This window comes from Stegastes partitus, unplaced genomic scaffold (assembly GCF_000690725.1).
Source record: "Stegastes partitus isolate 25-593 unplaced genomic scaffold, Stegastes_partitus-1.0.2 Scaffold691, whole genome shotgun sequence".
Taxonomy (NCBI): Eukaryota; Metazoa; Chordata; class Actinopteri; family Pomacentridae; genus Stegastes; species Stegastes partitus.
Genome location: NW_007578422.1, coordinates 82,051 through 93,134, shown reverse-complemented (window position 1 = coordinate 93,134; position 11,084 = coordinate 82,051). Strand labels below are relative to the sequence as shown.

The window sequence follows — 11,084 nt, the reverse complement described above, 5'->3', positions numbered from 1 at the left end:
TATATCATGGTTCTGTAGAGCTGCAGGACTTTATGTTGCAGAGAAACATGAACCTCAGTGAAGAACAACCCCAACACTGAAAGGTTGAAGTGACAGCTGAGCTAGAAAGACGCTGAAATCATCAACAAACTTTCAGCTCGAGCAGCTTCTCACCTTGTAGCTGCCGGCGGTGTAGTTGAGCTTCTTCAGGGACGTCTGGTAGCGGTACGGCATGTCGTTGCGGCGGCTGAAGAACACCAGAGCGCTGGCCTTGTTGGACAGCGGCCGCAGGAACACCTCGATGCCGTTCTTCTCCTGGCAGAAAGAAAATTACACGAAGAATGAGTAAAAAAGAAATGTCAAAACTTGCAAGAAGCGTGGAGATGATTTACCTTCACGATGCGTCGTCCCTGGACGCCCATCGGGTCCTGGTTGATGGCGATGACCACCTTGTTCTGCAGGATTGCGCGAGCGTCGTTGCTGATGAATCGCAGGTCGTTGGACATGAAGAGGGGCGCCGCCATGATGGCCCACAGAGCCATCTGAGACCGAGACTGGTCCGTGCTGAGGCCGAAGTCTCCCACGACCAGCTGTGGACGCAAGATGAAGTCAAACCGTAGAGTTTCAAACCTCCAAGAAATAATAATCACAAGATGTTCAAGCATCCCGACAACACCAGGAGGAGTTTCTAACCTCGCCGACAGACCAGAAAGTAAACAGCTTTTATATCCGTTAAACAAACCATGTCAGGGTCGTTCCACCGTCCAGGTCCTGCTGCAGGAGCCAGAGTGTCCTGGTTGGCGAAGAACCAGTCCGCGATTGCCAGAACGCTGTCCCACGAGTCCTGGATGTCGCCGTAGTTACGCCACAGGTTGCAGATCTCGCCCAGCTGAGTGTAATTTACCTGAAAACGTTGGATTTTCAGGTATTATGCTTGAAAAACTTGAAAAAGAACTTCAAAAATAACCAAGCATAAAGACACGTTGCTTCACATCGCACTCTGTCTCATGTGAAAACTAAAAATAACTTTGGGAAAAACTGCAGATAACTCCAAGAATCCTTTTCCACCGGCTTGACCCAGTTAGAAGCAGCTCCCTGGTCTGTGTCGTCGCTGTATTTCCTCTTTTTCTTTGATATTTCCATCATATTCAGCCAAAAATATGCATAACTTGTGATTTTCGGGTGACTTTCGTCGTTGCCAGAGTAAGTTTCACCACTCAGCAGCCGTCTTAGCAACACCCCTGAGCAGCTATTTCAAGCTAAAACAATAAGAAGAGAGTCATAACTGCTATTTCAAAGAATACAAGGACATAAAAACTGCATCCTTGTCTCCTTGTGCGGTGCTGCTCTGCTCCCAGAGCTCCTGCAGCACTTGTAACTCCTTATCTTTAGCTCAGCGGTAAGTTTCAGACGTGCTGACTGTACCTTTGGTGGCAGGCCTCCCTGGTAGGCCGGCCAGCTGCAGGAGTAGCCGATAGGACGTCCGGTGGCGTTCAAGGCCTTGGACATCAGAGGGTAACCTGTGAAGACCAAGGATCGGTCAGTTCCGTGTTCATAAACCAGGCGTAGACGTAACTCCTCCGGGTCGTACCTTTCTCCTGCTCCGAGGAGTTCGAGTAGCAGCCGTCGTATTTCAACATGTCCACTTCCCAGTCGGCGAACGTCTGAGCGTCCAGTTCGATCTTGTCCAGCGGCGTTCCCGGGTAGCCGCCGCAGGTGAGGGTGCCCATGTCGCCGTAGATGCCCAGCTTCAGGCCGCGGTCGTGCATGTAGCGCGCCAGCTTATGGATTCCACTCGGAAACCTGAGAGGGTCGGCAAGGACAAAGTAAGATACGATACGATATTAAACAATACGATACGATACCAAACAATAAGATACGATACGATGACATGAGATACGATATGATGAGATACGATACAATCCTAAACAATGAGATATGATGACATGAGATATGATGCGATGAGATACGACACGATGAGATACGCTAAAATATGATACTATACAATACGATGAGAGACAATATGATATGCTACAATGAGATACGATGAGAAACGATAAATCAAGACAAGATGAGATACGATATATGAGCAACTCATATTGCAGATTACAGTGATGTCACTGTTCAGATGTCAGTGTTTGGTGACTTCCTGTTGCATCTGCATCCATCAAATATGAAGAAAATGTAGTTTACAGGACAGTAAGTTGATTTCTTTCATTTCTAAGGACCTGTTCTTATCATGCCTGGTTGTTATTGCTAACGTAGATCATCCAGTTTGCATTTTACTGCCGGCACTACATGAGCATGTGACACATAAAAACTGTGAGTCCGGTCGGTTCACAGGTCGGCGTCCTTATCGCGCTGATCCTGCAGGTAATAAACCCACTCAGGTGTTGTGTTGTCACATGACTGCGGTTCGTTGACCTGATTAGTGTTTTGTCGGTTCCAGGAATTATACCGCACCTCTTGGGGTCGGCCTGCAGGCGTCCCTGCTTGTCCCTCTCCATGGACGACCAGCAGTCGTCGATGTTGACGTAGACGTAGCCGAGATCCCTCCAGCCGTCCTTGACCAGCCAGTCGGCCATGTCGGTGAACAGGCGCTCACTGGGACAAGGACAGCAACAAACCGGGTCAGATCTGCCCCAGACATCTCCCCAAAATACCCAAAAGACACCTACTGCCAGCTGTGTTTATTTCACCACCTAGCATTAGCTTGTGCTAGCTGTGCCACATTAGCGTCTGATATTAAAAACTCATAAAAACAACTTCTTTCTCGCTAAAGGACGAGTTGACTTCACTGAGATCTGGAGGCTCTAAAGAGCTCCATCACACTTTCTGGAAGTTAAGTTTTGGGTTAAATATTGCTGCTTTTGCTGCATTTAATCCATTTTTTCTGCCTTAAGCTTGAACGAGGCTCTCTTTATGTATTTCACAGAAATCTCTGCATTGTTTTGACCATTTGACAAACAGAAACTATCGATCATGTTGAGTAAATGAAACCCGAATTATCAAAACTGGTTAAATCTAAAATATTGTTCTTTTGTTCTCAATGCTTGGAGTTTTGCTTCCAGTTCAAATCTCCTGGAAAAGCAACAAATTGAAATAAGGCCATGAAACCACTATAATACCTGTAATATATGATTTTCTTGATATTTCTGATAATCTCATGAACAAACATTATTTATTATTCTGAATAAATTTAAACCTCAATCAACAAAACGGTTTAAAATGTTTAAAATATTCTTATTTAATTCTCACTTCTTATAGCTTTGGTGCTAAAATCTGTTTAAGAGGCGCAAAAAAAAAAAAAAAAAAGTCTCACATGCAGGAAAAAATTTATTTTATATGATTTTAGCAAACCTTAATGTGAAAACAAGGCATTTTTAACAACAAAATTCTGATTTCAGAATTACTTTTATAATACCTCTGTTAGTCCTGCAACAACTATTCTATTGGTTGTACTTTAATAAATTATATACCAAGTATTTTGAAAATCAATTAATTAATTTGAGGAACTTTTAAAGAGAAAATAACTTCATTGAGCTTCTTCAATGTGAATATTTTCTGGTTTTTTTGACAAAATTAGATGAAAATTATGTATATGATGGATTTAAAAATGGCAAAAGGTTGTTTTTTGTTAAATTGCAGATAATATTTAATAAAATGACAGAAAACAAAAGTATTAATTTAAATTTTCACCATTAAATAAAAACAAAAAATAAAAACAAACAGGTCGAGACTGCAAATTATTCCACATCAAATATCTGCAATTTTAAATACAAGAATTCAGGCTTTTGATCATTGTTTTATTTTTTGTATTTATGTCAGAATTTTTTTTTTTTAACAGATATTAATATTTTATTTTATTTTATTTTATTTTTTTTATTTTTGGAATATTCTTCCCTTTTTAAAAAATATTTTTTCCCCCTTGCTGCCAGATTTTTCCTTTATTTTTAGGAATATCTTTTTTACAGTGTCTGTCTCTGTAACCTGTTAAATTCTTCTCAATAACAGCTTTAAATAAATACTAAACATCTGCACAGCAGGTTTCAAAGGCAGGTTCCTCTTTAATATGTGGTTCTGTTGGGACCTTTCTCGTCACATAAACATGACGTTCGATCTAAATCACTTCAATCTACACGTTTAACTCTCAAACTACTAAAATAACAGAAACAGAAGCCACCTGATGCAGTTCATGGGGTCGTTGTCACAGTCGATGTCGCAGCGGAACCGTTCCCACGCCAACCATCCCATCGGAGGGGTTCTCATGAGGCCGTTGTCGAGGCCGAAGGCGGCTCCGGAGAGAACCGAGGTCAGAGCGAGCAGCAGCAGCAGCTTCATCTCTGCAGGAAAAACAAAAAGCCAGAAAAACGTGAAGATCTGAAGGTTTCTGTTGGTTTCTGACTCAGTCTGAGGCTGAAGTGTTGTTTCTAGTCGGGCGTGTTTTATTCATCTACTGAGAACTTCTCAGCAAACAGTAAATTCAACAACTAGAACCAGGTTTAAGTAATAATCTGGTGTTTTGTTTGTGCTGAAGTTTGATCCGATGAGGTTCCAGGTTCAGACGGTAAATCTGAATATTTACGATTATTATCAGGTTAATTTAACAATTAGAACTGTTGATTATGTCGGTTTTTACTGTTTATATCTGCAGCGGTGTGAATGTATTTATATATTATACTGAGGAGGGTCTCTAGTAAATTTTAATTATCTTTATTTCCTGTACGATCTATTTAAAAGAGACTGATTTGACTTAATATATCAGGTAGAGGTTCATTTGATGAATATTTTTACTGTAAATGGAGCAAATTACATCAGGTGCTGTGTTTAATTTTGTTATCATTAATTATTTCCATTATTAGAGTTAATTTACACATTTTATTTCAGTATTATATCTTATGGGCTTTTTTACTTTCATGTTCCGTCACTCTCCTTTGGTATAAATAAAGTTTTTGTTCCAGCTTATTGTGAGCTGACGGGACTCTATTATCTATATAATCTATAAAATATTCTATTTATTCATCGGTGATTCAAACCTGCAGGATTCTGGACGTGTGTTTATCTCAGAGGCATTCAGTGAATTCACCCGTTTGTTGCATTTAATCATTTTGAGCTACATTTCTGATGCTTTAGGATTCAGACCTCCATCCAGCAGGTGATGGATGTTGGTTTTTAAGCTGCAGTCGCTCCCAGAACCCCGACGGCCCAACAACATGCAGTTTGTGCAAGTTGGACGTCATGCAGGAGTCGTTTTTTGATTCTCTTTTTAATTAATCTGCTGCCTTTAAACCAGCTGGAAGCCTTTGAGACGGACGTACTTTTAGAGACTTTAATAACAACGAGGGGGGAAGAAAACAAGAAAATTCTGATGAACAAGTCTAACGTGAAGTTCTACTCAAGTCTTGGCACAAGCAGGACGACTGTGTTGTATCAGAGCTTTTCATCCGCCGCCGCCTGTTTAATTAGCGGTGGGATAAATATGCAGCCTGCTTAAGACCCAGAGAGCTGCTGATCTCACCTGACTGGGTGTGACCGAGCTCACCTGACAGGTAGCTTCGTCCTTTATTCTCTCTGTAACTGAACAGATCCAAACTCCTGAACCTTCAACTCCAACAACGTCTCAGGTGCACATATATACACAACACCTGAGCAAACACTCTGACAGATAACATGACCTCCTTTTAAATCAGACATTTTAACACCAAACTGCAGCTTTTTGCACAAACACAATCTAATTTATTTGACTAAATTCAGTGTATTTAAGGTCAAATCAGGATTTTAAATGCATTTTTAGAAACCATTTGACAGTCTGAGAGGCTGCAGTCACACATTCATTGAAGGAACGCGGTGGAAACATGAACTCACTGAGTCTGAGCAGCTGGACCCGGAAGCAGGAGGACGGAGGATGAGGATGGTGGAGGATGAAGGATGATGGTGGAGGATGAAGGACGCGCTCCGGTTTCCTCAGATCAGAACTTTTAGAGCAAAACTCGTGAAAAGCGGCTTTCTGCTGGATGAGGAAACGCACCGAGCTGCTGCTCCTCTGTGGGACGCTGGAGTCATGTGACCCGGTGCTGCGGTCAGCTGATCACGAAGCCGGAAGCAGAGGAGGAGGAGGAGGAACCAATCCGGGCCGCGTCTCATTTCTGTCCCGCTCCCACCTCCGGTTGTTTCCTTCGATGCTTCCTCGTTCACCGAAGCGTCACAAATTTAGTCTTTGCAAATAAAAAAATCACAATAATAATCTGAGTGGTGTCATTGGGTATTGATGGGGACACTGCAGGGTTGCCAGGTTGCGCAAAAAATCCTCCTCCTGCAGCGTTTGTCTTGTCAGTAAGTGCTTTAATTGATTATTCAAGTCTCCTAAGGATAGATATTATTGATGGTTATTATTTTAAAAAGCTTTCTAGCAGTGGTGAAAGACTCTCAGAACCTGACACATGTGATTAACGGGAGGGAAAGGAAGAAAAATGAAGGTCTGGCTTCAGTTTTTCTTAGATTTTTGCTGAGATTTTGGATCATTTATTGAAATTAATGAGGGAAAAAAACAGTATGAGACACGTGAAGTATATATTCTTCTGTTATGCATCGTGTCAAATCTTCGTCTTAAAAAAATCTGTCTGATAAATGCAGCAGAGCAGAAGTAAAGCTGTAAATATAGTGGAAACCAGCAGGATACTGGAAATACTCGAGTACCTACAAGGATTAGAGTAAATGTACTCAGTTACTCCCCACCTCTGAAAGCCACAGCAGCAGCAGCAGAACATCTTCACGTCCAGCAGGAGGCGCTCTGACACCATGAAACTACAAAAACATGCATTCTATCATAACCTGAGTTCAGTTTTAATCAAATCAAAAACATGCATCATATTATGTTTTTATTGATGTAAGTCGTGCAGATGTGAACAAAAAACCTGCAAATATAATAAATGTTGATTTTAAAGTCGTCTCATTCAGATTTTAACGGCAGATAATCAATTAATAAAACTCTACTTTATAGGTTTTACTAAATGAGGAGCTTTTAAACTGAAACATTTTCTTTATTCATGAACAAACGAGTCTTTTTAATGTTAATTGTCGGGAGTTTGCTGCTTAATTGTTGTAATATTTGCAGCAGACAGACAGATACACAGAAAGATGTTCTATTTCTAAAAGTATATGCCACATAAATAAAAATAAAATACGGTTTTAAAAGTTATTTACATTTTACTGTAGCAGGAACTGATCTTATAACTTTGGTAAAATAGAAATAAAATGACAAAAAATGCTACAACGCAGCCTGTAGTTTACTGTAAATACTTTAAGAAGCTGATTTATTGTCCTTCATGATGACAGAGAGCTTCAGAAATTAATTTAAAATGATGCTTTATTTAAATTATCAGATGATACAGAAAGTAAATCAGTAAAATAATGAAAAAAAGAGAATCTTAGTGGAATCTGGTTGTTTTTATACTTCAGATTTAACTGAAGACGTGATTCAGTTTCTAAACCTTCAGATTATTCACCTGCAGCATCCCTCCTGCATCAGAGACGCTCCTCACCTGCTGGATTGAACCTGAACTACATCTTTTCCGGAAGAAGCAGCTGCTTCCTGATTGGCTGGGCTGAAGCAGGAAGGGGAGGAGCCAGAGTCAGAGCCCAGAGCAGAACCACCATGGCAGAGAGCAGCGTGGGTAAGAGCACCTCAGGAACAAATGCACATTCAAGGCTGCAGGGGAACTTTAGACGTGACTTTGACTAACTGTGGGTCAGATTTCTGAGCAGCTGCTGTGACGAGAAACAGAAAGTTTGGTTTGTAAATGAGCTGAGAGCTGCTGACGCCTCACAGAGCTGCTGCTGAGGCCTAAAGTGAAACTAACAGACTCATGTTGCTGCAGCAGCTGCACTGAACTCAGAAAGTCTTCTGCTGTTAGTCAGGCGTCTGGCGGAGGGTCTGTTGTTCTTAGCGAGCTCAGACACACTTCCTGGTTTTAGGTTTCAGCTCAGAGGCGCTCAGGTGAGACTCACCTGCAGCTTAAAGAGGCAGCAGCAGAAAGCAGGCGAGCAGAGACGAAGGCTTTATGGTGACCTGTTACTGATTCACTCATGGAACAGAAACCTCATTGTAGAAACCATAAATACATGGAGTATATATGTGATAAAGGTTCAAACCTGTCACTGGATGCAGTTTAACTCGGCTCCAGTCTGACTGTTAAACTGGAAATAAACACATTTATGGCACAAGTTTAAAGAAAGAAGGACTCAGTCAGAATGTAAAAGTTTATTTTAATTTAACGGGAATTCAGTTGAATTATGTCTATCAAGTACTGATAGTCAGAATACTCCTCATGCAGAAGAGCGTGTTTCTAGAAATATGATTAATTTATTACATATAATCATAGTTTAGTACATGATGATTATTTAAGGACTTTAAAAAAAAAACATTTTTTTTCCTTTCTTGCTTTAACTTTTTATTTTAGTTTTTAAAAATCTTCTATAATCATGGTTTTAATTTACTATACTTTAGTGTTTTGGCTATTTATTCTACTTTGTTAATTTTTTTTAAATGTAGTTTTATTGTAATTTTTTTTTAAAAGTCTTGCATATTATTTTCTTTTTATGTTTTATATTTGTAATATTATTTTTCTTGTTACCTATGTCATTTTTATTATTTGTATTTTTGATCCATTTGCTCTCTTTTTCAATCATTTTATTGTTTTATTTTTTTGTCTTTTAAAACATTTTTATGGTATTTTTAATCTAATTTTGTATTATTTATTATTGTTTCTATTTTATGTTATGCTCTTTTTTCTTTTTAATTCTATTTTATTACTTTATTAAATAAAAAAAATAATAGTTTGTATTTTTTTAAAAAATCATTTTTCTTATTTTTATTCTTGTTTTTTTTTCAGTTTTTTTTCAGTTCTATTTCACTCTAATTCAATCTAAACTTCTGTCCTGTTATCAGCTTATCAGTCACCAGTGAAGCACTTTGAACTGCAGTAACTCCTATAAAAGGTCCGATACAAATAAAAGTCAACTGATAGATTTATATATATATAAATCCAGCTGCTGGTTTAATGTCTGCATCTGAAGGTCTCGTGTTTTATGATTGTAAATGTGGAAAAATGATAAAGTGCAAAGAAATGAGGAATAATAGATGTTACATGAACGTAATAAAGAAAAACCTGCAACTAAAGGAGACAATATAAATCCACTTTTAGCTTGTATTTAACAATTTAACAGTTATATTACTTATAAAAGTCTACTGTTCCAGCTGCTGTGTGAAGATCAGCCATGAGTCAGTAAATAACTCCTGAAAGCAGTAAAATCCTGAAATATAAGAACTTATAACAACACACTGAGACGAGCTGATGAGCTTTTCTGTCACCAGATAATAAATAATCAGTGAAATGCTCCTTTAGCTGCAGAACTCTGAGTCGGTCTTTGTGTCTGCAGGACTTCCTGGTTCGGTGAAGACGTTGCTCTGCAGCGCCGCCGCCGGCTTCGTGTTCGGAGAAGCTGTGTTGTTCGCGGCCGAACCTGCTCTGACCCAAGATGGCGTCCTGCTGGGCGCCGCCACGCTGGCCGCGGGCCGGGCCGGGTCCACGGGCGTCACGGTGGTGTCGGCGTGCCTCGTCTTCACCTCGGCGCTGCTGTCGCTGGGCAGCGGCTTCCTGCTGGCCGCCGCCACCATGAAGCTGCTGGGTCAAGCCGGGGTGAGGCTGCCGTGGCTACCGGAGGCCCTAACGGGGGCCTCGGTGGTTCTGGGCGCCGTCGTCACCGGAGCGCTGGCCGGCCTCCTGCCACCGTGGATCTACGGAGCAGCTCAGGCCGCCCTGGTTCTGTTCGTCTACTCGTACTCCAACATCAGCGACATGACCACGGCCCTGCTCATCATCTTCACCACGCTGCACCTCAGCGTCGCCTACGGCCGGATGGGAGTCTTCGCCGGGCTGTTCTGCATGGTTCTGACCGTCACGGTGCTCCTGGTCCTCCGAAGAACCTTCACAAAGCGTCTGACCCGAAGACCTGCGTCCAAAGGCGGCTGCAAGCTGCTGGAGAGGATCGTCTTCTACTCCGTGTTTGTGGGCGTCCTGGGTTTCTGTGTGGGTCTGGGGGCAGGCGAGACGGGAGACGGGTCGGAGGCGGAGGTGGTTCTGATGCTGCAGTCGGTGCTGTGGGTGGCGTTTCTGTCCGCGGGGCTGCTGGGTGCCGGTCTGGGGACGGTGGCCGTGGTGAGTCTGGGTCCGGAGGCGGCTGGGAAGGTGTCGGTTGGAGCTGCTGCGCTGACGGCGGCGGCTCTGAGGCTCGTCCTGGTCTGGAGCTCCTCTCTGGAGGCCCGCAGCTGCACCGGAGCTGCACTGGGGGCGGCTGCAGCTGCAGGGGTGTCGCTTGGTGCTGCGAGTGTTGCGGCGAAACTCGCGTTCGGGTCCAGAAATTCAACTTTAATGGCTTTAGGTTCAGTTACAGCCGGTGTGGTTGTTGCCGTGAAAGTTGTGGCGCTGAAGCCGACCCCGCTGACGACCTCAGAACTGATCACGGCGAGCCTCGTTGCGGCGGGGGCGTTTGTTCTGGGCGCACCGAAGAGCCCGTTCAACACTCAGGTGAATCTGCAGGGGGGCCTCCTCACGGGGACGGAGCTAATTAAAGGCATCGGCATGGAGACGGTCACCGCGGCAGCAGCGCCGATCGGAGCCGGGGCGCTGGGGGCGGCGGCGTTGGGCACCGCGGCCCTGGGGAGGCTGGGAACGCTGGGAGTAGTGGTGGCCGTGCTGCTGGCTCTGGGAAGCGCTCTGAGTGGCATGATTGGAAAATCACCACCGACAACACAAGAGCACAGAGACTGATTCACATCCGCTGGTCGCCAACACAACACGGGATGAAGTGGATGTAGAACAGATGGAGGACGACATCACTGACGTCTGAAATGATTCAAAACTGCAGGATTTCTGATGAGTTTTGCTCCTTTATAGAATCAAATATTTTAGAAAGACGATCATTAAAGTTCAGGCCCCAAAGTAGAAACTCAAAGCAGCAGAAGTGAGTCCAGCTCTGATCACCAAAGAACATGAACAGAAGCCTGATGGATGCTGGAGAACGTTCTCTGGTCAGATGGAGATCAA

General features: G+C 42.7%; 2 protein-coding genes across 2 annotated transcripts in view; one reads left to right on the top strand and one right to left on the bottom strand.

The window, feature by feature from the left end:
* naga (N-acetylgalactosaminidase, alpha) overlaps window positions 1-6,047 on the bottom strand; it is a 10,162-nt gene extending 4,115 nt beyond the window's left edge. The window contains exons 1-8 of the mRNA XM_008290687.1: window positions 5,845-6,047; window positions 4,163-4,322; window positions 2,443-2,583; window positions 1,571-1,782; window positions 1,405-1,499; window positions 722-883; window positions 372-569; window positions 154-294 (exon numbers count right to left, since the gene is read on the bottom strand). Coding sequence (XP_008288909.1) covers window positions 154-294; window positions 372-569; window positions 722-883; window positions 1,405-1,499; window positions 1,571-1,782; window positions 2,443-2,583; window positions 4,163-4,320 — 1,107 coding nt within the window. The 5' untranslated portion in view covers window positions 4,321-4,322; window positions 5,845-6,047. The remainder of the gene's footprint in view (window positions 1-153; window positions 295-371; window positions 570-721; window positions 884-1,404; window positions 1,500-1,570; window positions 1,783-2,442; window positions 2,584-4,162; window positions 4,323-5,844) is intronic.
* Window positions 6,048-7,607: 1,560 nt separating this feature from the next.
* LOC103363788 (uncharacterized) lies at window positions 7,608-11,043 on the top strand. Its single transcript, XM_008290686.1, has 2 exons — window positions 7,608-7,652; window positions 9,418-11,043. Exons 1-2 carry the CDS (start codon window positions 7,634-7,636, stop codon window positions 10,806-10,808), a joined length of 1,410 nt encoding a protein of 469 aa, XP_008288908.1. The 5' UTR covers window positions 7,608-7,633; the 3' UTR covers window positions 10,809-11,043.
* Window positions 11,044-11,084: the final 41 nt, after the last annotated feature.